We start from the raw sequence: 27827 nt of genomic DNA on the forward strand, positions 1-27827 counted from the left end.
CTTGCAGGAATGCTGCAAGGTAGAAAACATTGAAGGCTAAAAAATGGTGACAGAACAGAGGGGAAGACTGAGTACAGAAAACAACAGTACTCCCTGGCAGAAGTACCAGAGATGGGGTACTGGAATCAGGCTGCCAGCACAGAATAGGAATGCAGGTGGCTATGGTGGCTTGATATTTCATAGGTTCTGTGTGCCTAAGAAATCATCAGCTCAACAGGCAAATCGCCACCTTTGGTCATTATGAGATCCTCAGCTGCAGGACATTGCATGAATGCCTGGTGTGACTAACACCCTGAACTAATGTCAACTCTCATTGCATGAACCATGTGGGCATGAGCTCACCTTGCTCAACACACCATTCTGTAGCCCTGTCGGTGGGGGCACAGCCACGAAATAGCTTGCAGGTAACCTGTTCACCTCTATCCAGCCCCTCACCCACCTCCCTCCCCTCACTGATCATCACCTTGCTCCTTCACTCTCATAGAGAAACCTGACTTTAAACCACTTCACTTCACTAGCTACAGCAGGCTCTGCACAGGGTGTGGTGGGAACATAGGGAGAAGATGCAGTATTGGCTGCTCTGACTGAGCTCCAAAGGGCATCAGCAAGGGTGCGCTGCACCCCTGCCATTCAGCAGTATTCCAAAGCCCAGGGCAGCTGGCTCAAGATCATGCAAGGGCAGTACAGCAGAGCTGCACTGAAAATACACGCTCAGTCTCATGGCTCCTAGTCCATTGCCTTTGCTTCTGCTTTCTTCCCAGGACTAGGAACTACAGCAAGCAGGCAAATGCCCAGAGAACAGCCCTTTATGTCCATTGTGTTGGAGCAAGTTCCCCTAGTCAGTGTCTTTGGAATTGAAAAACTAAAGACTCCCTCCACTCATGGCTATTGCCAAGTTAGGAATGCAATGGCAAAGTATGTTTCCTATCATTCAGAGGTGTTGCAGCAGTGATAGCATTTTGAAATCTGTTGTACACCAGGATGTGTTCTAGTTGGATTCACAAGATTATTGTTTGTAACCGAGCTCCCCAGGTTAATGCGCTTAACGGGTACTATGCACCAAAATGAAGTTACACGAGGAAGATCCTGCCTCCCTGTGGAAGACGCTTGTATCATATTGTCCACTACCAAAAATGCCAAGAGAGACAATGCTAGCTACAATATGGGAGTGCAGCCATGTGGCATTCTGCCACTGATGGGAATGGGGGGCTGAGACTCTCTCACTCTGCTCCCAAATCATTTCTCTAATTTAATTCCCATTTCAGTTTTTTGAAATACAGCCCTTCAAAACACAGGATTGATGCATTACTAAAGAATTTACATTCATTTGATTGCCAGACCTCTTCTGGATGCTTTGATTGCAGTCCTACCTCATAAAACACTGCTTCTCCCCAAAAAAATTTCTCCCATCTCCAACCCACATACAGGCAGTGGATGATTCCCTAATACTGATCTGTAGCAGTATTGTTCCAAGCTACAAATCAAAAGATCTATTCAAACAGAGATGCACTAGAACAGGGGTGTCCAACCTTTTTGAATGTGGGGTCAGATCATGAACTTTTTATCACCCAGTGGGCCGGCGAGCCATATTCAAAGACTTCACAGGAAGTGGTATCACATCAGGAAGTGATGTCATGTGACCTTTGACACCAATGAAGCTGCAGGAAGTGACAATGAAATGGGTCTAACTAGTTCAAAACTCTCCCTCTATAGCATCCACCTCTGCCACTGTTCGGGACAGGATACTGAGCTAGATGGACCATGGGGCTGACCAAGCATGGCACTTTTTATGCTCTTATGTTCAGAAGCTCTTACGTTCTTTGGCTGAGCTTCCAAACTACGGCTGAGATTTGCAAAAAGGGGTAGAGAGGCATGTTACAAAGTTGTCATAGAAGATTTGGAGTCCTCTAAATCCCATTCATTTTAATGGAAATTGGCCTTTTGACTCAGCTTTGAAAATCTCAGCCCAAGGTGCCAACCAAATAAGTCAAAATATATTTTGCATTTTTATGCAGTGCATCTATGCAGGCTCTCCGAGCATTTTACAAACATTAAATGAACCTCAGGATGAGCCCAGCCGGAGCAGCAGGGGCTCAGCTGCACTTTCCCCCTACCTGCGCTGGTCAGTCCTGAGCGGCACGCGGCTCTGCCGCCGCTTCTCGTGGTTGGTGCTGACCTGGGCAGGTCTGTCCCATCCGGAGCAGCACACAGGTAAAGCTGGCTTCCCGTGTGCTACTGGGGACGAGAGGAGTCCGGCCGGGTCGGCACCGGCCACCAGAAGTAGCGGCAGAGCCGTGTGCCGCTCAGGACTGACCGGCACAGGGAGGCGGAAAATGCAGCTTAGCTCCTGCCGCTCCGGGCGGGCTCGTCCCATCCCGAGCAGCACACAGTTCCACTGCCGCTTCTGCTGGCCGGTGCCGACCCAGCCAGGCTCCTCCCATCCCCAGCAGCATGTGGGAAGCCAGCTTCAGCTGCATGCTGCTCCGGATGGGAAAGACCCACCCGGGTCAGCACCAGCCAGCAGAGGCAGCAGCAGAGCCGTGTGCCACTTGGGACTGACCAGCGCAGGTAGGGGGAAAGTACAGCTGAGCCCCTGCTGCTCTGGCAGGACTCATCCTGTCCCGAGCAGCACATGGCTACTCCTCTTCCCACGCGCACCGCGTCGGCAATGTCAAGCTGACACAGTGCGTGTGGGAACACTGTCCCTTCCCCAGCCCTTCAGCAGCCATTAGGAAGCTACTGAAGGGTTGGGGGAGGGACAAGGGGTGGGAACGAAAGTAAACAGTGTTTACTTTTGTTTCCTGTTGCAGCACTGCGGGCCACAGAAAACGGCTTGGTGGCCCGCATGGCGGCCCGTGGGCCATATGTTGGATAAGCCTGCACTAGAACATGCACTGATCTCATTAGATTTATGCTACACAGGCATCCTAACTTGTTACTATGCCTATAACTTGAGTCTAAAAAGTACTCTGGAAAAACAGGGCGCTCCCCAGCCAATTTCTTCCCCACTTGTAAAGCTTGAGAACATGGGCTTTATATGCATGTAGATGCTGCTGCAATTGGAGTAGGATGCAGAATGCCCCCTGCAGGCTGAGGAAGACTGACACAGCTGCTCTGTGGCTGCTATTCACAACTTTTTTATTTTTTTTACTTATTTTAGATAGAATCAGAAAGGATAGTGGGTGAGAGCAGTGATGCTCAACCTTTTTGGCCGGCAGGTTGGACAGTCAGTGCCCAGGCTGTCTGCAAGCTGGATCTGGATGGTGGTCCCAAACTGGCATGGGGCAATTGTGGTAGGGCCCAGCTGGCTGCATGGAGGGGAAGGGGGCATCCCTCGTGGGAATGGGAGAGGAAAGGACATGGCCCAACCCTACGGGTAAAGGGGCATGGTCCAGCCCAACCCAGCCCCGTAAGGGCAGGAGACATGGCCCAGCCCAGACCCACTCTCCAGGGTGGAGGTGTGGCCCAGCCCAGGGGAAGGAGTGGAAGGGGGCATGGCCCAGCCTCAACCTGGCCCCAAGTGGGGGATGGGGGGAGAGGGCTTTAGTCAGCCCCAACCTGGCTGCACAAGGGAAAGAGGGCATGGTTCAGCCTCATCCAATCATGGGGGTGGAGGGAGGGGACAAGGCCTGGCGGCCACCTGCTGCATGGGCTAGGGTTTGCCAGTTTGGCAGGGGAGGGTGGCTGTATTTATTTTGGTGAAATTGAAGCTTTTGTCACTTGCCCTGATAACAGCGTCTAGGAAACTGAAAAAAAAAAATCAATTTCACTAAGCAGCTCTAGGACTCTTCCATCATCCCTGGCTCCAGGACAGGCCTGCTAGGTGCCTCCATCCTGAAGAGAAGGACACAGCTTCAGTGGTCCCCAGCTCTGAAGCAAACCAGACCACAGATTGTGCCAGGACAGGAGATCCTAACACTTCCTCTCCAAGGCAGACCAACCAGGAATTCAGATGTAGTTTCTGGAAACTCTGCCTTGATTTAGGGGAAAATCAAACCTATGATATACTGAAAAAACTATTTCAGGGCAGTAAACTACCATTTATATGAAAAAAACTTTGGCGAGAAAATCTTGTACCAGCTCTAACAGAGGACAGAGCAGAGCAAAGGATTTCTCCTGTGTGTAACTGTAACTTTTGATTTTTCTGAGTCTATTGCCTTTGGCACAGCTTGGGATATTGTTGGGGTCATGTGACCCCAGCCAGGTACTTGTCCAGTCTCCTCTTGAAGACCCCGAGGGTAAAGAAGAGCACCACCTCCCTTGGAAGACCTAACCATGAAGAAGTTCTTTCTGATATCCAACCTAAATCTACTCTCTATGAGCTTGTGGCCCTTCCTTGTTCCTGGTTATCTCTGTAAAACATGAAAAGAACTAACCTTTGCTGGGATTGTTAAGATCAATAGACTTTGAATCAAAGCCCCTGAATTGCCTTCCATGCCCAGGATAGGGAAACAGCTCTTTATTCACTGTTACCCATTTTGGGTGGTTTTTTGCAAATAACGACTAGGACTGAACTGTAGTGGCCAGAAGAGAAATACATTTTCTTCCTCAAGAACACAAGGAAAGGGTGAGGGCTACTTCAATCAACTTCAATCATCAGAAAGCTCAGCCTTGCTCACCATGCTTAGGCAAGGATTTGATGGTGCAACTATTTGCAGCTGAGAGGCTCACAGGATATAGTCCCAAAGAGGCTGATAATGACATATTAGATCATGTCTCAGGTCTCTTCTAGGTGGAAGGATGCCAAAAGTCTTTCCACAAGGTGACCCTGGTTTGATGAAGATCCATACACAACTACTGTGGCACAAGTCTGAATAGACACAAGTTTCAAAACATGCCAACTTCTCCTTGAAAAGTTTCATAAACATCCTGCTCAGATAATTCTGCCTACATAAATTTCTTGCTGGTTCAGAATTCAGTTGGTCTTTCTGTGTTCCTAATCTATTCCCATATCTGTGACAGTGTTGTTGGTTGTAGCCATGTTGGTCTAAGGACACAGGCAGGCAAGGTTCTTTGGGTAGATGTGATATCTTTTATTAGACCAACTAAAAAGTTGGAAAAAAGTTCTTTGCAAGCTTTCAGGCACAAACACCCTTATTCAGGCACAGGGATAATACATAACGTCAGCAGAGTCTCTAAGGTAGAACTTCACAAACTTCACTTCATAAATTCACTGGATACAAAAAATCATGGACTGTATAGACACTGGATTTATGACACATTACAATCTGCCTGACATCTGACACCCTAGGTTACCTACCTCCAACTGACCATTTGCATTCCTTCACACATTTCCCTCTTCCCCACCTCCCTTCCCTTGCCCTCCCATCTTCACCCATTGTCTTCCTAACTTCCACTCATTTGCATTTTCAAAGACATGCTTGTTGTAAATTTGCTTCTTTTCTTCCTCAGAGAACACACAACATCAGCAGTCTCCCTATACCGGAGGAAGGGTGCTTGTGCCCAAAAGCTTGCAAATAACATTTTTCCAACTTTTTAGTTGGTCTAATAAAAGATATCACATGCAGCCAAAGAACCTTACCTGCCTATGCCTTTGACATTCATTTGCTATAGAAATGACTGTGACATCACAATCTGATATTAAAACTAAACATGCAGAGGCTGAGGCTCTAAGGTAAATTTAATCAAAAATGTCAAAAGTTATTCTTTATGGTTCTTTCTCAGCAAAGTGTCCTAACCACTAGTTCAATAGTGAGGCAAGACCAATAAATCCCTCCACCCTTCTGGTGAAGCAGGGCTGAAACTGATACCTTGGGATCTACAGGGAGACACCCTGACCTTTATCCACAGTACATATAATAATCCTAGATGGTCCAGAGAATAAACAGAGTTAAGGGAGAACGAAGCAGGCAGCCACAAATCTTCAGGGAATGTATTATTCCATCAAAGTTATATTGTTGGATCAGCCAGAGAGACTTAGCCTTCCTGCCAGCCACCAGAGTTGCACACCATTGTTCTGGAGTATGCTGTTGTTTTCCAGTACCTGTTTTCTCTCTTCATGTCAGTTAAAGCCATTATGCAAGACAGAAACTTACTGGCTCTTGATTAAAGCCCAAGTGGCCTCCAGTACAAGCATGAAGTAAAACAAAGTAACCACCGGATTCACTTAAATCTTCTTTAATGGTTTATTCAGCAGTTAAAGCCAAATCAACAAAATAAACAGTACAATGCTGCTCTTGCAGATGTGCTATTCAGTGAGTCTAGGAAGCTCTTTAATGAGGAAAGGTAATACTTGAATAACACTCTCAAGCACAGGGAAAGCATCTAAACTCAATCATTAATAAATAGAAAATAATACTCAAATGGATAGAAGTCATCATGATGTAGATTGGTAACATAAGCAAATCACCCCACATGTAACACCACCTATTACAAAATACTCTATAGCAGTGTTTCTCAACCTTTTAAGAAAGTACCCCCTAACTTCTGAAAATTTTAATAAATACCCCAACGCTCAATTTTCCAGGGGATTTTAGATTTACAGACATATATATATTTACATGTGTGCCATATGTTGGAAGAAGGGCTGTGTATATAAGGCCGTGATATGACAGAAGTCCGATCTACTGTGGGTAGGGTTGCCACCTTTTACACCGGGGTGCATAACTCAAGTATGTACCTGGGCTAGAGGTGATATTGGCCAATGCTGGGAGGGCTGAATGCCAAATTATTACTGTGGGATTTAAAGCGCCGCGCAATGCACAGCGCACCAAAAATTTTCCCACAGTTTTGAGAGAAGGAAGGGGCAAGACAGAGAGGAAAAGGAAGCGAGAGAGAGAAAGAGAGAGGAAAAGAGAGTTACAGAGAGGGGGTGCTGGGGTACCCATGTACCCCCTTCCTGTGTCTTGGGTACACATACCACAGGTTGAGAAACTATGCTCTATAGAACTTAGAAGGCTATGCAAAGATGCATGTGGCAGTATAGCAGAGTTTTGGGAAAGAGATGGTATCTGACAATTTGGTTACCATGGTCACTGCAGAGAGCAGACTCTCTGGTCCCATCTGCTTCAGGTAACCCTGAGTTGTAACCTGAGCTGGACATATTCCTGAGGGAGGGGGGAAACCTGCTCCCTCTGCCTACATGACTGGCATCACATCCCTGGGTGGGGGCCTTAAACTTCCTATTGTTCTAAGATATGCCAACTTGACTGGGAAGGGGCTAAAGACCCTGCCAGTCTACCCAGCAACCAGTGATGCATTTCAAATTGGTTGGCTGGCAGCCAACAGTTGTTGGCCTTCATTGGATCAGGTAAATGAGATCATAAGGACTATATAAGTGAAGAACTGCCCAGGAGGAGGGGCAATAGCCAGGATGAGAACTCAGAGAGAAGCTGGACCATCTGAAACTTGCTCTCTCTCTTGAAACTCATGGTCAAGGAACTGTTTGCCTCCAGAGGAAATCTCCATCTGCCTCTGGATGACACTTGTTTGTAAGTTACCCGATATCTAACTAGATATATAGCTTGCAGTAATCCAGATGCATGATCAAAGGCTACCATGCCACTGTTTGCTCTAAGGTATTTCTCCCATATTGCTTTACCCTATACCCTATTCCAAACCCTTGCCTGCAGCTCCCTTCCCCACCCTTCCTGCAGACAGCACCAAGGGAAGGGCTGCAGCCCAACCCCAATCTTACACAAAAGCACACAAAAGTTAGATGAAAATGCTCCACTTTGGAGCACCTTCTTCTCAACCCTCATTACATGAGGGTTAATTTGTCATGTGATTGGGTACTTTTAAAGTGCTCTGCAGCCATGCACTTCTGTCAGGGCACAGCTGTAGCGTGCTTTCAAGGGGCTGATCACATGACAAATGTCATTTCTGTCAGTTCCCTAAGTCACTGAACATACTGCTTTTTTAAAGATGACAAAGAACAGTCATGCAGGAAGCTGGTAACACCAATCTGATGCTGCCAGTCAGGCAGCCCAACAGAAGTAAGGGCAATACCTGGCTTGGATCAGTTTTGTTCTGAACAAGGGAGCTGCTGTCCTCACCACCACTTGGAGGGTCAGACTTTTAGAAATAGATGCCTGAAGTCCATAAACCACTAAGCTGTTCAATATCAAACACTTCTGACGTGTAACTAAATCAGGTAGAGCCATCCAACTAGATATACCTAAAAGCATACCTCTTGGCATACATACCCTGGCTACAAAGGGCTGGGAAACCCCAGAAACCTCCAAGGACAACTCCTTCCATTTTTAAATAACTTAGGGGAGGGAGTAAATATCCAAAGAATGTCAATGAGGAAATAGAATATCATAGAAACAAGAATGTGATTAAGTCAGTTGGAAGCAGGGAGCTCAGAGACCCTGTGCCAAAAGTTTTTATCTCCCAAGACCAAGAGCTGGGTCAAATACAATGGGTATAATACTATTTCCCTTTGTGCATCTAAGTGGCAGTTTTCTAACTATCTACGTGGCCATTTGGGGCCCTCACTTTATATGGTGGATGTATAAACACACACATGTAGATTGAGCATGTGCAATATGACTATGAACTGGGCACGCACACATGCAACTATGTGCACATGTACCTGCACACAAGTCCCACAGAAATAATGGGGGCACAAGGACTGTCCCGTGTTTAGGCCCTAGAACTGTGTGGTTATGGCACCTGTCCAGGAAGATTCTGACCATTTCTTCTACTTTCCAGTGTTCTAGTCACCACACCACAACTTCAGAATTATCCAGACCCATCTCTAGCACTCCTTTTGAAGCTGAGGCTGCCCTGGCATTTATCAGTCATAGTCACTACGTAGAATAGATGGAGAGCAGTGCAGTGGGGAAGCCTGCATGACACTGGAGACACTGGTGCAGGGTAGAATCCTGGGCCTGCTCCCTTCTAGGCAAGCATCTATCCCAATAAGCTTAGCTTTTCTTCCTCTTGGACCTACATGTCTCTCTCTCTTGGCTGCTCAGGGGGCAACATCAAAAGGAAAGCCATAGATGAGTCCTCCTCCTCCTGAGTCTATCACTGGATAGTAATAGGTTTCTCATCACTGACATTTTGGGAACTCCATGGAAGTGAACATCCAAAACAGGCATACGTATGAAGCCAGATATGTACCCAACCAGTACCAAGGGGACTGTACAAGCTTGGTCTGTACGTTACACACAATTGAGGGGAAACAGAATCACTACCTGCACGTAAGTGCCAAAAATGCCACTTAGAAAGCTACCATTTAGACACACAAGGGGAAAGAGAATCCCTTCTTATGTCTCTTCTTGGTTAATATTCATTCTTAATCCATGAGAGTTTGCACAGTGTTTGCTAGAGCTGCATCTAGTTTAGAAATGGCCAATCATGTCTGCCAGTGGCCATGGCACTAGGGCTACACAAAGGACAATAAGTCTCCCCTGAGGACTTCTAAGCCATATGGTCTCAGACTGAAAATTCAGCAGAAAACAGGATTTTTGTATAAAAAAAAAAAAAATTCCCTATCAGCAAGGACTGAAGGACTTTGTTAATGGGGAATCAGTCTGAACCATGAGCCAAGCCCCTGCCTTTCCATTCCTAACTAAAGGGAAACTAAATTTCCCTTCCTCCCAACTGCTTAACTTTCAAGCTATTTCAACTTTCAAGGCGCTAGAGACCTTTTCTTGTGGGACTAAATCCCAAACAGCTTTGAGAGAGGTTCAAACCACATCCTTGGATAAGGAGCTCAGCTCTGGACCCTCTCCCAAATTTGCTGGCTGGCTCATAATTGCATAACGGGCAAATCAAACCAACTGGGACAGCTCAATGAGGAGCACCATAAAAGGCAACAAATTAATCCTGTTCCAGAGCTGAACTCCAAGTCTAAGGCATTTGGATATGGAACTCTGCAGGATACTCTAACCCCTGGGGAGTGCCATGCAACAGGATACTGTTTTAGTTTGAAACCTCCTCTTTCCAAGTGGTTTAAGTCACGTATTATTTCTTTCAATGTCACCAGTATTCTAGTATTTTACATTAAAAAAAACATGCCTTTTCCCTCTGCTCTCCATGGCACTCTGCAATTCCCAAAACTACTCCAATTAGCCTAGAAGCACTGTGTAATCCAGTTGTTCTCAACCTTTTTCAACTCAAGGCACCCCTCAACAGAATTATGGCATCCCATGGACAATGCCAGCTCTTCATTTTCACTCATTTTTTGACCACAGAAAAATAATAAGACAATTCTTCTGTTGCAAAGAATTCAGAAAGAACACAACAGGGAAAAATGTTTTTAACATTATGGATTCCTATTTCAAATCTCTAGGTTTATCTTATGAATCACATTTGCACACCTAACATTGATAACATTGGCTGGCACCCTGCAGTCCACCAAGAAAGGATCTCAAGGCGCTACAGAGTGCTGGTTAAGAATCACTGGTGTACCCTGAGAGTGTCCCACTCTCCCCAACCTCACATTTCTAACCACTTGGCCAGCTAGGGACCTGTGATCACTGATCAGTAACATGTAAGCCAGGGGTAGGCAATTATATCGGGCAGAGGGCTGCTTTCATAGACATCAGGGCTGGAAGGGACCTCGAGAGATCATCGAAAGCTTACTGAGCTTTGGCAAGCCATTGACGGCTGCATGACAGGCAGCCAGGGGCAGATACATATTAATTTTCTACATTTTTAGGGACCCTGCGGACCAGATGGAATGGCCTGGCAGGCCGCATTTTGCCCACCCCTGATGTAAGCCTAGTATGGGAGATCTAGGCTGCTGCTGCAAGTTTTCAAGCACAGACCATGTGAAAGACAAAAAGCCACATTTACAAAAGGGGTGAAGAAATTGGCAATGAAAACCATGTGGACACATACATGCTCCCAGATACATATGCTAGCAGAAGCCTGATTAAACTTTTGCTTGTAAACAACTCACCTGCATACACAGATACATGATCTGCTCAGAGTTCACAGGTACAGCTCAGGCACCTGGCTTTGAAAAGGTGCCTCTTAAATTTAATCCAGTTTTGGAGAGTATGTCCAAGTTCTTCCACTTCCATTAAATCTAATCTTACATGTGCACACGCGCACGCGCACACACACACACACACACACACCTTGGGCACTTCACAGCTTAGTACTCCATTGATCAGCTCTTGCTTTTTTCTGAAAATCTACAGAAAGTCTTAGTTTGATCCCATTGTTTCAGAGGACAGAAAAATTATTTTCTGCCCACCTCTAATCTGACCCCATAGTAATGATCATTCTCTTCCCAGAAACCAATAACACATTATGCTCAGTCACCATTTTTCATCCACATTTCTGGTACATACTGCAATTTTAAAAATATTATATATACAGCTATCAAGGGCTGGGAGAGAGTGAGATCACTACAAAACTGAAGGGAATGTTTTTTGGGTACAATCTTTTTCTGGGAATTCCATCAGCTACAGCCTAATTAAGGATGCACATATCCCATCCTTTAACACACGGTTGCCAGCTTCGCCTCACCACAGAATGCCCTTACCATCCAGGAACACCAACCACTTAACTTCTACCTCTCTCTGTGCCCAGAGGCAAAAATATTATCTAACAGCCACTATTCCAGGATGAGTCAGACCTAATGTGTTTTACCCACATACAGGCAGACCAGAACTCTCTACACATCAGTACTTTTTTAATGGAACAAAGATACCACAGCATAAGGCAAGGACAGAATGGGCAGATACACTGGGTGAGAGTTAAGGTTAGTTATGGGCTTATAACAACAGATTTTCCACATTGAAATATGCCTTTAAGATGGTCTTGTAATAATGTTATATTCACTTAAGGGTTTGGCTCTTGCAAGGTTTTCTAAATTAGGTAACATCATGGAACTATACATGCAGAGACAGTGTATTTTAGGAGAGTATATATAATCTGTCTCTTTAATGGCAAGGAGTCTGGTTATGGGCAGTGAGGCAGAGCTGCTCATTAGGGGTCAGGCTCCATGGTGTGTGGGCTGACATGATTAGAAATTGCAGAGCTGACTCAGCTTTATTTTTGCTTTGCTGTGTATCATTATGGAGATGGTGTGGTCTTGGACGCATACGGAAAATTTTCGAAGTTAATTAAAAAAACATGGGGCTGGCTTGGGAGCAGCACAATAAACTGGAAAAGGAACTTAAGCAGAGCCCTCCTGGACCTAAAAGGGTGAGGAGCTGGAGGCACACAGGAGGAGAACGTAGTCAGAGAGCAGCCACCTGTTACAAGTACCATTGTGCCCTTTAAAGCTGCTTGCACAACATCCCAACCCCTGTGTCAACTCCATGCCACAAACAGAGAACCTGTAGTTCCCACACCAAAGGCGACTGCCCAAGAGGAAGGCTAAACCCTGAATACTGGCCCCATTTGGTAAGTGCCAGAAAAGTCAAGTGATGGGCCTTATCTATACAGGAGCTTGTATAAAGAATAATTTCTGAAGAAGACAACCTCATCCTTGTTCTGGCCACAGGAGACGACCTGGTGACCAACTTAAACATAGAAAGCAGCCTGGGCAATAGCAACCATGAAACCATTATGTTCACTGTCTGTTGCAAGGCAGACAAACTAAATAGTAGGCTCGACACTTTGGACTTCAATAATGCAAATTTCAACAAGTTCAGGTCACTAGTAAGGAAAGCACTGCAAGACCAGGGACTGAAGGTGAAAGGAGTACATGAAGGGTGGTCATTTCTTAAGAACATGATCCTTGGAGCACAAAGGAAGTCCATTCCCACAAAGAGGAAAGGTAGCAAAAGGGTTGGAAAGCCCTCTTGGCTAAACAGAGAAATCATGGTCTTCTTAAGAAAAAAGAAAGAGATGTCCAGACAATGGAAGCATGGGACAGGCCCCAAGGAGGACTATACAACAATGGCTCGCACTTGTAGGGATCAGATTAGAAAAGCCAAGGTGGCGACTGAACTAAAATTAGCAACAGGAATCAAGGACAACAAAAAGTCCTTCTTTAGGTATATAGGGAACAGGAAGAAAACAAATGGGAGGATGGGGGCACTGCTCAACAACTCAGGACAGCTGGTTACCAGCACTCAGGAGAAAACTGAACTCCTGAATGACTACTTTGCTCCGGTCTTTCACCAGACCAAAGGGAAAATCACGCCAGATAAAATACAGAATGAGCAGGGTAGAAATAACCCCCTTCCTACTATTGCCATAGAACTGGTACGTGATCAATTAAAAAAATTAGACATTATAAGTCAGCAGCACTGAATGAACTTCACCCGAGGGTGGTGAAGTACTGGCCAAAGTCATCGCAGAACCCCTAGGAAAGCTCTTCCAAAACTTGTGGTGCTCTGGAGGGCTCCCTGAGGACTGGAAGAGGGCCAATGTTGTGCCCATCTTCAAGAAGGGGAGAAGGGAGGACCCGGGTAACTATAGGCCAAATAGCCTAACTTCTATCCCAGGGAAAATCTAGAAAAATTCATTAAGTAGTTTATGTGCGATAGGCTTGCAGAAGGTACGATTCTGAACAACAACCAGCATGGCTTCATTCCGTGTAGGTCTTGTCTTACCAAACTCATCTCCTTTTATGATCAGGTAACTCACCACCTGGATAAGAGAGAGGAGGTTGACACTGTATACCTTGACTTCCAAAAAGCTTTTGATCTGGTATCCCATTATGTTCTCATGAGAAAATTGGAGGATTGTGGGCTTTAGTGCAAGACAGGTGGGTAGGAAACTGGCTGTGGGGTTGGACCCACAGAGTTCTAATGAACTGATCTGTTTCATCTCGGTGAGAAGTGGCCTCAGGGGTTGTTGCTTTGTCCAGTACTATTCAACATCTTCATCAATGATTTGGATGTGCGGGTGAAGAGCTCACTGGCCAAATTCACAGAAGACACGGAGTTATGGGGAAGCGTGGTCACACCTGAAGATAGGCTGCAGATACAGGTGGACCTAGATAGGCTGGCATGTTGGGTGGATTGGAACCAGATGAAGTTCAACATCAAGAAGTGTAAGGTGCTCCACCTGGGGATGAACAATCCCCTGCACACCTACACACTTGGCAACACCAATCTGACCAGCACTACGAACGAAAGGGACCTGGGGGTAATAACAGGCCACAATACGAATGTGAGCTGCCAGAACAATGCTGTAGCCTGCAGGGCTAATAATAACCTGGCATGCATGAATCAATGCATCTCCAGCAAAATCAAGGAAGTGATTCTTCCACTCTACTCGGCATTGGTGAGACCTCAGCTGGAGTACTGCATCCAATTCTGGGCGCCACACTTTAACAAAACTTGAGACAGTCCAGAGGTAGTAAAGCTTGAGAAAGTCCAGAGAAAGGCCACCCATATGATCAAAGACTTACACGGTAAGCCATACGAGAAAAGGCTGAGGGACCTGGGACTCTTCAGCCTGACAAAGAGAAGGCTGAGAGGGGACTTGGTAGCAGCTTACTGCTACAACACGGGCACACATCAAGGGCTCAGCGAACAACTGTTCACCAGGGCACCCTTGGGTAAAACTAGGAGTAATGGTCACAAGCCCCTTAAAGACCATTTCAGGCTCAACATTAGAAAAAAAAACTTCTTCATAGCTAGAGTGTCCAGACTGTGGAATAAGCTCCCTCCAGAGGTGGTGCAATCACCTACCCTGGAAATCTTCAAGAGGAAACTAGACAGTTACCTTGCTGGGGTCGCCTGACCCAAGCTGTCTTTACTGCTTGGTGCAGGGGCCTGGACCCAATGATCTTCCAAGGCCCCTTCCAGCCTGCAATCTATGAATCCTACTTCCTGCTCTCTATAGTGTGGATGACAGTCGCCTCCTGGTACCCTATAGACGTCCCACCTTGAGTTCTAATCACAGTAAATGAGAGAATACAGATATGGGAAGTCTGACCTCTAAAAAGGGAATGCCAATTACCAACTAGCAGAAGTCCACTCCAGTGTCCAGACACCAGTGAAGAGACGCACCTAAAACTCTGGACTGTACTCCACTGGTCAGGTTCTTCCCTGAAGGTCAAGTTCTTCTCCCACAGGTTCTTCTCTACACTTGATTCAGGAAGGACATACATCTCAGACACAGCCAGAGTGACTCTTTAGCTTACACAGTAAGAGATTATAGGGGATTTTTAGGCCCAGTGGTTGCAGGTTCAACCCCCGTATACAGTCATGCTAGCAACATCACAAAGACACGAGTAGTTTCTGTATTACTCAACAGTCAAGACACCCACACAAACTGTTCCACACTGTTTACTAGGGTGGAAAGCGAGCAAACCACTCCTATCCTGAGATCTACCATGGCCAAACAAATATCTGACCCACTAGACCATCGCCTAGTAGTGGATGTGCCTCATTATTGGAGGATAACTAAAACTGCTGCAAAAGCAGCAAGACTCCAAAGCAAAGGAAATAACTAATACAAGTCTGTCAGAGTCCCTGAACCAGGTAGACATCGTGGGTAAGGAACTGGCTTGGACATAACAAATCCTTGACTCACTCCTCGATGCATTCTGAGGCTCCAAAGAGTCTGCTTAATTGTCATTCATGTTCAGCTCTCTAATGCCTGACTCTGCCCTACAGAAAGGGCAGTAACACCAAGCTCTCTGCAAGGTTGCCAAAACACACCCAAGGGAGCACCAGAAATCTCAACTTATTTCTCTTCCCATGTGGCTCCCAGCCACATTTCCTGCAGATTCTACAGGCCAATTATTCTGAATAAAGCACAGGTCAGAGACAGATCTAAGCTAAGAAGCACAGGTCCAGATCTGAACTGCCCGAGAGCTCAGATCCAAGGCTCTTCTATTGGGAAGAATCATTGAAACATCTGTGGCTACTGACAGTCACTCTCTTATTTAACTCCTCAGGCATTAAGGGCAACCTGCTTCCACTCAAATATCACAGCCCTGCACAGTGAGTGACAGTACTCTGCTTACAGCAGCAGCTCTGCATGGGACGGGATTTTGAATTCTGTTTTACCTTTCAGCACCTACTTGTTTGATTTAGGTGGTGAAATAAGCCTGCCTAACCCCCGTTCTTCTGCTCGCACACAGCACGCACAGGAACCTGAGACTTCATGGCTACAGCCAACCCTTCTGCATTCAATGCATGGAGGCTGAGAGCATTTTCTGGCAAAGCCAACAATTCAGCAGGTTTGCCTTCCTCTCTCTCTTGAGAGATGAACCCAGCACTCTTAGCTCTCCTGCTTTCAGACAAATGGCGCCTTTCAGAAGGCTGCAGGCTCCCATCTGCTAGGCCATGCCTGGGAAAGCTCAGCCAACTGAAAGCACTTGCATGATATTAACATCACTGTTACTTTTCTTTCAGCTTTGGAACAAACACAGGGCACAGCTGTAAAATCAGGAAGCTCCTCTCTTCAACAAACTTCAGCCTACAGAGTTCAGCAGAGCTCTCAACAGCTATTTGAGTCAGCCTGGTTCACTGCCCCAGCTTCAAGTGTCCTTGCCCTGCACAGGTTGTTGGCCTGTTGCAGTTACAAAAGGGGATTACTTTACATCCTAGTTTCCGTAGTGGATATGAAGAACAGGTGGTATGGACAAACAGCTGAAGCACTGCTAGTGACACCAAAGGTATAATTTCATCTTTGGAGGCACAGAAAGAAACTGCTTGGCATAGAACTATGTCACACTGCAATCATTGTATCCCCACTTGCAATGGCCTGGCTGCTGTGTGATGAGCTCTTCTACTCACCATGGGAAGAATGCCACACTCCAGAAATACGATGACTTTTGCCCCTTGTTAGAATCACTAGAAGGAAGCGAATAATGCACTGCTCATTAAGCGCTTGGATAGCCTGGGATAGAATGCGCTGCAGGGACACTAAGTGCTTTTGTCAGAGGCCCACTTATTCCAGATGCACACAAGAACCAACCACTTGCTGGCATAAAAAAAATTATGCTATCTGAAAATCTGGCTGATGGGGCAGAAGGAGAATGATTCCCAAACTAAACCTAAGGCTACTGACTGGATTCTTCCACTCCATGGCTAGGGACAGACATTCAAAAAGCCTGAGTCTGAATTGATTCAATCTTTGCAGGTTATTAACCTGGCTAGGCTGACCCAGGTTGTAACCACACACACGTCCCCTCTGGACTGAGGAAATTCAGGCATATGCCTGCAGTGGCTCAGGCTAGAAGCTGGGAGGCACTAGAGTGGCCCTCCCTTCCCTTCTACAGTGCTAAGCTGAGGGGGACAGTGCTAAGCTGAGGCCCCGGCAGGACGTTCTGATTAGGGAGGGGTTCCCCGCACCTTGTTGATAACAGAACACTTATCTAGAGATGCACCAATACATCAGTCCGATATTGGATCAGTACCAATATAAAAAAAATTGGCTGTATCAAAAACCGGCCTGAAGTAGCTGATAATTTGGCCAATAAGTGCCTGTGCATGCCTCCCACGCACTGGGAAGAGCCGGGCCTGTGCCAGGTGGGTGATGGCGGCACTGGAAGCAGGGCTATGGCAAAATTTGGGGTGGCGGCAACCCCCTCCGTAGACCCCCTCCCAGTGCCGCTGCCACCCACCCTGACCCCAGCCCCAGTGAGAAGAACCCAGCGTAGCCCCAGCTCCAGCCTACATCTGCAGCCCACTTGCCCCACCCCACCCCATGCAGATCCGGTGGCACACATCCCACCCCTATTCCCTTCTGGGGTGCACGCAGCAGCAGGAGCCACACCCCCCCCCCCAACAAGCTGTGGCTCTGTTCCACACCCCCCACACCCCAGCTGGGCAGCCCTCCCTCACTGCAGGGGGCATTGATCTGTCCCCCCACCTCCCCTCCCCCTCCACTACAACACTTACAAGCTGTTGTATCAGAAATCGGATCGGTATCAGCCAATATGCCTCCTTAAATATCAGTTTTCAGTATCAGCCCCCAAAATCTCTATCAGTGCACCCCTACATTTATCAGATCTGTTATCAGCATTTAGCACTCCATCAGAAAAAAGTCTCTCTCAGTAAGTGAAGCTCTGCTTAAACAGCTTTTTCCAAGGAAGGGAGGGACATTACCAGCTGACCTGTTGATTAGCTCCAAAAAGCCCTAAGCGTACACTGTCCTTTCTGCCGTTATTCTGTCTGCTTTACACAGACACCTCTCAGCATTAGCTAGCATACCACATGATGACAACAGTCTGTGTTGTGGGAGAGAGGAAGAAGGGGGATCCCTGCTTGAGTAGTGAGGAGTGAGGGTGGGGATGGGGCAGAGGGAAGCCAGGAAGAAGCTACTGTGCCTAAAAGTTTCTGCCAGAGCTCCAGCAGGGGAGCAGAGGGGAGGGACCAGCCCAGCTCTCTAAAGCAGAGAGCCCAGCCAGGCCCAGACAGCATGCCAGGATGCTGGGGGATTCTGGTTTAACTTAAAGCAGGAAGGGTCTGGGACAGACATTGCATAAACCGGTTTGACCCAAATCAGTTAAGTCTGGTACCACATTCAACCAGATTTATCTCAAAACAGTTTCAGCCATTTTCAAACTGGTTTATGTGCTGGATGTCTGTTCTGTTATAGGTTTAAACCAGTTTCTGATCACTTAAACCGGTTTATGTGTAGTGTCTGTCCCTAGCCCATAGCTTCAGAGTACTTTCCTGGAAGGAAACTAAAAACCACAAGCTTCAACCTACTACTTTCTTCATGTGTTTAGGGAGGGGATGTTCTGGAAACAGAATTCAGTTTTGACTATAATCTAAGACACTTGCTTTCTGCCAGGGACTTATCACTAACCAGTTCATTAAGAAGACTATACCTTCTTTATTCACCTCCCCACCCTTTTTAGGACTGTGTAATATTTGGGACTTGGTTTAGAAAGAACAACTGAAAACAAAACAAAGCATGTCTTTGTTTAATATTCCATTGGCAGCTGTACAATCTCATCTGATCACATCAGCTATGCAGGGATGTGCCTTGACAGAATGTGGCTAGGAGATGATCTGGAGTGTAGCAGGTGGGGAAAGGCATGTGATGCTATTGGTTTAAGAAAGCAATGAAACTGCTGTCCCAGCAATTCTCATTCCTGACCCTCTCGTCCATGCCACCTTCTCTAACACCCTACATTAACTGCTCAGGGAGAGGCAGTTCTGAATAAAGGCCAAATATTGCACCTGTCCCAAAATCTCAGACTTATAACAAGGTTATTTAGTGACTCAAAGTGCTGGAGCTGTCACACCAGGCCTTGATATCTCACTAATGTGAACAGACACAAAAATGAATGTACATTGAACTTAGAAACCTCATCTCCTCCCAGTTCACTCCAGAAATCTGAACCAGATCTTCCTTGATGAACTGAACAGGGAAGAATCATTGAAGCTACCTATCTCCAGCCCAACTACATTTCAAAGGCACACTGCACCAACGGAAGCCAATTCTTTCTGCTGCTTAGCCAGAGAGGCTGCAAACTAATCAAATAAAGATGTAAAGGCCCCTGAATGTTGGAGCATAACCATTACAGCTTCTCTTTGAAATTTGCCTGCTGGGAGTTTTAATTTATTCAGGAAGTCTAGTGGGGCTCATCTGATCTTAGTGAACTCCAGCAAAACGTTCTCTGCAGGTGCCTCATGGGACTGGGACCCTGTGCTGATTTCTGCTCATTTTTGGTGCTGTCCTCTTATCTGTAAGCTGTTTAGGTCAGGAGGAGTCCCCTGTGATTTCTGTTTCTGTAGAAAGAAAGTAACATAGCCCTGCTCTATCCAGAACCTTTAAGAGAAAAGGGAAAGAAATCCACGCCAAAGTAAAGAAAGAGAAATAACAGAGAGAGAATGGCGCATGCCCAGCAGCTTGAGGAAGGAATGTCATAGGCTCTGAGAGAAAGAGGTTCTTGTGTTTCTCTGTGGTTAAAAAAACCCCAACTTCTAAGACCTGTGCAGAGCAGCACATTCCATGGGATGATGTGTGGTTCTGTGAGTTCCAAAGAAGGGAGAGCCCAAGCAACAGAAAGGGCTGAGCAAAGCTAAAAGGGGTTGAATAAAACAATTTGGCAGTGGGGGTGGGAGGGAGAGGAATGAGTAGGAGGCAAATCCAAGGAACACAGAAGGCATTTGGAACAGAAAAGGATAACACTCCCCTAGAGTACTCCTTGTAACTCAGCACCCATTTGGGCTCCCTACTTAGCAGTTTCCAGCCCAGAGACCTCATATTCTCCCTCTTCATCTATTCAAGGAAGATCCAGCTGAAAAAGTGTGTTTAGATGTGCATGGAAAAAGGCCCCAACATCCCCCACTGGGCACAGCTGGGGCTGTTCCTATTCTGTGCTGTCATGTGGGGCTGATGGGACACAGATGGAAACAGTACAGTTAGTTTATTGTTTCACAGACTGAGAACCTGAAAACAAGGGAGTCCTTTCCTCCCACACACCCTTAGCTGGTTTTATAGAATCTCCACAGCTTCTGGTCCACTAGATCTCCTCCCCTTCATTAATCGCTGTGGTATTTCACTTGCTAATACCTATCCCATCTAGTAACTTAATAGGAACCATTTCTCACTTATGCCATTTATTCGTTGTTGTGAGAACACATGACAAGGAGGCAGAACTCCTGGGTTTTGTTTCCAGCTCTGCCAGTGGGTGACCTTGGGCAAGTCACTTCATTTCTTGTGCCTCCAAAGGGATACAGCAAAAATAGGATAGGTAGGCACAAGGAAGCATAAGGAATGAGATGAGAGGTCTGGAAAGACTGATGTGAGAGGATTTAATGAAATAGCTTTTACTTCTTATGGGAAAAAGAATATGATAGGGAGATATGTATTCACTATACCAGGCATTATTTTGTATCTCAGATGTTTCCATTAGCCTTTTGTTATATTACAAGAATAAGGACTAAGAGGCACACAGTATTAAAAGGGAATAGTCCCTTTATGCTACACTTAATTAGCCAAATGGAACTGTCTGCCACAAACTCTAGTTCAGGTGAACAGTTTAGCAGGATTCTGGAAAGCATTGGATGTGTACATGAATGATAAAAATTCACAGCTACACCCGTGAGGATTACAAATGAATCAAGGATCTCAGCTTCATGGCTTAAGATGGAAAACAACTGGGTACCTGGAGTCCAAAAAGAAATTTCCTCTACAGTTTGTCAGTGTCAGGTTATCTTTTACAGGGGCACACTCACTGGATGACATAACACCATCCTCTGAAGCAGTGGATACTCACCACTGCCAGGATCAAGATACCAGGCTAGATAGAAAGTACTGTAGAACTTAAGTGCAGTAGAATTACTGTTGCAGGCCAGTGGAGCACAATCTTTTTGGCCTACAGGCCAGATGGGCAGTCCCCAATCCCTCTGCAGGTAGGATCTGGCAAGACCCCATCCAGCTGCCGGAGCGGAAGAGGGACAGCCCAGCTCCAATCTAGCTCCATGGTGGAAGTGGGCTTGGGCCAGCCCCAACCCGGACCTGGGGGGGGGGGGGGGGGCGGCGGTCCACAACCTGGTCCCAATCTGGTTGTGGCCCAGCTCTGCCCTGCCCCACAAGCCTTGGGATTTTGGCAGTGGAAAGGGGTGCCAGTAGTCACTGCTCCCCTGCCACCAAATTTCCCAACCTATGGGGTGCTCTGCAGGTCTTATTCCAAGGCTCCACAAGCCTCATTTGGCCACAGGCTGGAGGTTGAGTTCCCCATTCTACATCGTGTTGCTCCCAGCTTGTCCCTACTTCTGGACACATTTCAGGGTGATGAACTGGTATAGGAGCACGACCAACCACTGCTGCCAGCTAAGGCAGTTATCCTTGGGTAAGTGGCAAAAAAATAGTATTTCTGGAGCGCTCTCTGCATCCCACAGATTCATCATATCCTGACCTGACCTTTTCATCAAGCGTGCAACCACAGACACAGTCTCACACTGCAATGGTGCTCCCAGAGGGGCACACCCCCCATCAGGAGAAAGACTACTCATAAAGGCATTTAAGAACTAAGCCAGAGAGTTCTCTCAGGTTGTGCACATGGAAAGGACACCTCAGGACACCCCTATTTGCCTCTGTCTGCAGGGAAGCTGGGAGTGCCCCATCTGCAGCACCATGCCCTGTCCCCATGGAAGGCTTTCCAAGTCTCCACATGAGTGGCAGGAGATGCACAATGATCATTCTCTCCTCTGGAAACTGGAGAGGAATCTTCACAGAAGGTTACTTTTCCTATGATACTGTCTGCCCTGTGGAACCTGGCTCTACAGAGAAGCAATTCCTTCAGCAGCATGCCCAAGTCTCCAGTTAATCCCTGGGGAGCCACTAGGTCTCAGGTCCCAGTCATCTGCTAGTTCACCCTTTGAAGGAACTTTCCTCCACTGAAGTACTTCCGGTCAGTAAAAGGCTTGGATCTTCTGGATTAGCCATTCCTCTACAGCTTAAATGGAATACTGTCTCCAGATCAAGCACACAAATGACAAGGTCACAAAAGCCACCATCTCTGCTTGTCCTCTCCACACCCGGACCCAGCAGAGACCAGAGATTGAGCTGCCAGTAGGGCTTGCAGAGCCTGTGGCCACAGTGCACTTGTATCTTGTCAGAGGTCTCTCATGCATGCTTGCAGGATGGTATGACACTGCTGCTACACATGCCATGCTGGACTTGTGTATAGATAAAGGCTTCTTCTGCCTGACAGGATGTCACTCTCAAGGACTTAGCTGCAATTTTTGGCATTTATACTAGGAGTGCACTGATGGAGATTTTTGGGGCTGATAACGATTGCCGATTTTTAAGTAGGCATATCAGCCAATGCCAAAATGATTTCCGATACGCAGCCCAGCAGCTTGAAGAGCAGCGTCCAGCTAATAAGTCTGCTGTGGTGGAAGGAGAGAGCGAAGGGAAGGGATGTGGGGGGGGGAAGATTGAGTCCCCAGTGGTGAGGGCGGGAGTGAGGCTGGGACAGAGGCCAGGGCAGGCACCACATAGCCAGGGCAGGACAGGTTGCGGGATGGAGCCACGGGTCATCCAGGGGGCACGGGGGCGGGAAGGGGTGACTCCCACCACTGCATGCACCTTGAGTGGGCACGGAGGGCAGGTGCCCCCAGATCTGTGTGGGGCAGGGCTGGCTGCCACTGCAGGCTGGGGCCAGAGCAGTGCCAGGCTCTTCCCGGCAGGGAGTGAGGCTGGGCTGCACTCAGGGTGGGCGGCAGTGGCACTGAGAGTGGGGCTACGGGTGGGCTGCATCCATCCCAAAATTCGCCGTAGCCCTAACACCCCTTCCCAGCGCCACCACCCACTCCACCCTGAGCACAGCCCAGCTCAGTCCCCCCGCCGGGAAGAGCCCAGTGCAGCCTCGGTCCCAGCCCATCCTGCCCTGCACAGATCTGAGGGCACACCACCCCCTCCTCCCCCTCCCTGGCCCAGAGTGTGCCAATGGCAGAAGCCACCACCCTCCCCCAAGGCTCCATCCTATGCCAATTTCGGATACAATTGATTATCTTTATATCAGTGCTAATCTGATATTGGACCAGTGTATTGGTGCACCTCTAATTTATACCCAATTTGGATTCTATTTCCACCTGTGGCAGAATGAGACTGCCCAAGTATGCACATGCCTATCAAAAGTTCTGGCCCCAGATTCTGCCCACAGTGGGCAGGATTTTGGCCAAAGATTTTGTCCAAATAAGTTTAAGTCAAAGTGCAGCACAGTCATCATAGAAAGGGACCAGAGCCTAGGCCCCTGCCCTTCCAGGACAGCAATTAATCTCAGGTTATGGACAAATGTACCTTGAACTGCTTTAAAAGTGCGGGGAAGCTACTCAGGAGTGTGCAGCAGCTGTTACAGTCTGCTATCTCTGCATCAGCCTGAAGCCATACAGGTGAACTAAACTGCCCCAAACAAAACAGGATTAAAACTGGAGCCATCTTCCTACACTTGTATCACTACAGAATCAGGCTTATGCTTCAGGATGATGCACAGGAGGGATGGAAAGAACTCCAGGCAAAGCTTGGGCCCCACAACTTCTTGGTTACAGAAGTGATTATCAACATTTTTTGTGCCAGGACCCATTTGTAAACATCGATAGCCAGTCCCAACCCAGTGCCCCTCATTACCAACCTGCTGCCTCCAGCCCCCAGGCCCCAGTGTGTGGGGCAGGGGGTATATGTATGGGATGAGGGACCCCAAGCAGGTCCTTGCAGGCTGGAACTCTGATAGCCCGCAAGGGAAAAACCACAGTCTCCCATGTTTTTCATTTTTAAAGTTTCCTGATCCATTTTTAAAGTTTGTTCACGACCCTTTCAAATATTCTTGCAACACACTTTTGGGTCATGACCCATGAGTTGAGAAACACTGGCTTAGAGCATTTTCTGTGAAATGGGAGATACAGGTTCAAATCCCCTCTCTATGAAGGAGTCTTAGAACCCAGGTCTGCCACTCCCTGAGCAAGTACCAAACTACGGGGCTAAAAGGTGAGAGGATGGCTACCACCACCTCCAACACATTTTCTGCAACTGACGTTTTGGGACTCATCCAACATCATGCACACACCCAGGTAAGTCTATTCCATCCAGGAGCCTATGTGTACATAGTACAGCCTTCTAGATACTCAGAAAGGAAAGAGAGGCTGAGAGTAGCTACAAAGCAGAAGGAGAAGCCAAAGTGTGCGTATATTGCAGTTAGCTGATTATGTCAGTGCCACTTCAGTTCATAAAGGTGAAAAAGGGGTTGTGCTAGTTCACTGCTTCTTCACTGCTCAATAATTCTGGTTTGCTCAGGAGGAGGTAGGGACTCACTCACTCCTTTACATGCAGGGCAGACCGATTACTGGAAAGCACAGACATCAAATACCAAATGATCTCAGCTCTTCCACCGCACTGCCTGGAGAACTCACGTTTCCAGCTGATACAATATTATTGACCTATTCCAGCTCCCACAGAATATACAAAATCCCTCACTTGTGTACCAGTCACACCACATTTGACATAAGTGCACATCTCTCCACTAAGTGCAACGTTACAATTCCTGCTGCCCAGCATTTCAGTTCAGTGGCTCCAGGACTACCTCAAAAGCCATATTGGTCGATACCGATCCAATTGCCAATATGCAGGTCTGGCTGGTAAGTCTGTTGTGGGGGAGGGGGAAGGAAAGGGATAAAGCAGGGCAGATTGAGGCCGCTGTGGTAAGGGAGGGAATTGGGCTGGGGCTGCATAGTCAGGGCAGGGCATAGGATGGAGCTGTGAGCAGCTCGTCCAGGGTGTGCACGGAGAAAGACTGGCTCCTGCTGCTGCACACACCTACAGAGGGGGCTACAAAGGAGGCTGCAGCCACTCCAAAATTCATCATAGCCCCTCCCAGACCCCGCGCTTTGGGAGGCCCTGCAGAGCCTGACAGAATGGCACTGATATCAGCCCTCACAGGCTGATTTGCTTCAGGCCCTGCACCCTGCTTGGGTTGTCTCTGGCTATAACCTACAAATTTGCCACATTATCTGAAGTGTCCCCTGTAGATTGTGGGTCAGATTCCATCCCCTACAACACCTTTACACTGTTCCCTTGGTGTAGGGGCCTGTTCTTCCTATCTTTGGCAACTGCTAGCATGAGGGCCTGCCAGTGTGGGATGGGGCAGGAGCAAGAGTGGCTAGCCTGCTCTGTACTCCAACTGTTCTGACACTATCCTGGTGTGTTTGTTTTTTAAAGTAGCAACAGATCTTAAAAGTCTATCTCTGGATGTGGACAAACTGCTTTAGGGGAGCTGCTGCTCGGGAAGGTGGATCCATTGTTTTGATGGCATGTCTACATGATCCTGTAATGATACAAGTTAGATAAACTGCCTTACTCTGATCCTGAACAAAACAGGGTTCAGGCTGTAGTAGTCTTGCTATATTTATATCGCTACAGATGGATTGGCTGCATCATATCAGTTTGCATCACTAACCACATAATTGGTACATCTGTCCATGCCCTTTCAAGCAATGCTTGGAATAGGGAGCTGACAGGCACACACAGGGCACTTTGTTTTCACTTGTGAATTGGTTCAAATCTCACCAGGTCACACACAAAAATGAGTCTAGTGGTCTCAGACAGTCTCACCCTGACTGTGACTCCCTCTGTGACCTTGGGATAGTTATTCTCTTCTCTACTTCAGTTCATCTCAGAGCAAAAGGGGAATAACCTTCTGACCCTACCTCTCAGTGCTCTTGGGAGGGTCTGTTATTTCACGTCTGTGAAGCACTTGAAGACAAAAATCAATATCATCATTTCCAGATGTTCAACTCAAGCAAAAAGAACATACACAGAGTGGGCAGAGTAGGACAGAGTCCTGTACTGAAATCCCAGGGGCTGTGGCAGGTCAGGCCTGGGTAGTGGGGGTGTGCCAAAGCTAGAAGACAAGGGGAACTACTGGTGTGGCTTGCACTGAAGACAACAGTAAAACCAAAAGGCAGCCACAACTGCAACTTCAGCAGATTAAGGTGATAAAATCAGCATGGTAAAATCAGATCAAGAAGATAAATATCCCAAGACTTGAGGTGAACAAGGTGATATACAGTTAGACCTGAAATATTGCAGTTGACACAAAATGCAACCCTAAGCAGCTTGCATTCCCACTACTATCTGCAAGGAAGAGGACAAAACTGTAACTAAGGATTTTACTGATAGTGGATAAACAGAATAAGCAATTCTCTCTATCTGTCTGGGAAGAAGTCAGCAGTTAGTTCCACTCTCAGGATAACTTGTATATGATCCTTTTTAATTAAAAACAGTATGTAAATATAAATAAATTAGGTCCTCAGGCTCCAGACAAAATACCCTAGAGATGTTGAAAAGACTGGATACCCTGGCTACTTCCATATTGTAGCACATTTGGCATGTAAAATCCCTTACTGTTCAGACTGCATCTCAGTAGCCTACCCCAGCAGGATGCCTCAGCACAGGGCCCTGTGGCTTTGGCAGAGACATCAAAACCCCTGGTGTGCTCTGGATGGAAAGGTGGGTGGGTGGGGCTTCCTTTCTATCAAGCATCTCAGGGTGGATGCTTTGTTTGTCACTGCCAACCACTTAACCGTTCTGCCTTTGTAACTGATCTTGCAAGGACCAAATGAGACCTACATGCCCTGCAGTCTGCACAGTACCGTTCCTTTCCACCGTAAGCTGGTGTGTGTGTGGGGGGAAGCTACTTTGTCTTTCTTTTGTGCAGAAATACAAGTTAATAGAAAATGCCCTTTGGTTATAGTGGCAAAGTTACTGCATGTCCAACAACACCTGAGGATAGGAAACAAGGATCCACAGAAAGAACATACACAGTCTCATTGAAGCATTTGTCACACTGAAACACAAATCTGCTCTTGTGCTTACCCTCAAGGACAACCTCCTTGCCAGTCTTTTTCAGTGCTTGCACAGCCTCATCATGCGTCGCCTCAGAAAGATCGGTCCCATTGACAGAGAGGATAGCATCTCCCACATACAGCGCCTCAGTCTGATCTGCAGCCAGCCCCTTAAAAATCTTGGAAATCAAAATGGGCATTTTATTCTCACGGCCACCTTAAAGCAAAGAGAAAAGAAAGAAAGCAATTACAGGTCAATTTACTTATAAAATTGCATGCAGTGGTGTGGCAAATTCTACTCTAATACCAACCGGGCTAGATAAATCTAGACCTTTGTACAGAAAGGTGGCCAAACTGTGGTTTGCAAGCCACATACAGCTTTCAGGTAGTTTAAATGCACCTCCCAAAAAAAGTTGTGTAACAATTAATTGTTACCTGAGGTGGTGCACTGGGCACCTGATAACTGACTCCATGTCTGAATGAACCTCTTGAAAGTTGTGTGTCTAAAGGCTCTTGATCAGGCTAAGTTTTGGCTTGCAGTTTGAAAGGTAAGAAGGCTGGCCACCCCTACTATATACCAAGACTTAGCTCATCTTTCCCAATAGTGAATATTTCTGTCAATTTTTAAGGGACTGTAACAGGGAACCCTAGCCCTGTTACCAGAAGGCAGGTCAGCCCCTTTAA

The 27827-nt window shown here is 47.0% G+C and overlaps 1 protein-coding gene across 1 annotated transcript in view; it reads right to left on the bottom strand.

Moving 5' to 3' along the window:
* Nucleotides 1–27827, bottom strand: part of SNTA1 (syntrophin alpha 1) — an 89154-nt gene that overhangs the window by 45007 nt on the left and 16320 nt on the right. Inside the window, exon 3 of the mRNA XM_019539807.1 lies at nucleotides 27175–27360. Coding sequence (XP_019395352.1) covers nucleotides 27175–27360 — 186 coding nt within the window. The remainder of the gene's footprint in view (nucleotides 1–27174; nucleotides 27361–27827) is intronic.

Source organism: Crocodylus porosus, unplaced genomic scaffold (assembly GCF_001723895.1).
Source record: "Crocodylus porosus isolate Cpor-Errol unplaced genomic scaffold, CroPor_comp1, whole genome shotgun sequence".
In the NCBI taxonomy this organism is placed as follows: domain Eukaryota; kingdom Metazoa; phylum Chordata; order Crocodylia; family Crocodylidae; genus Crocodylus; species Crocodylus porosus.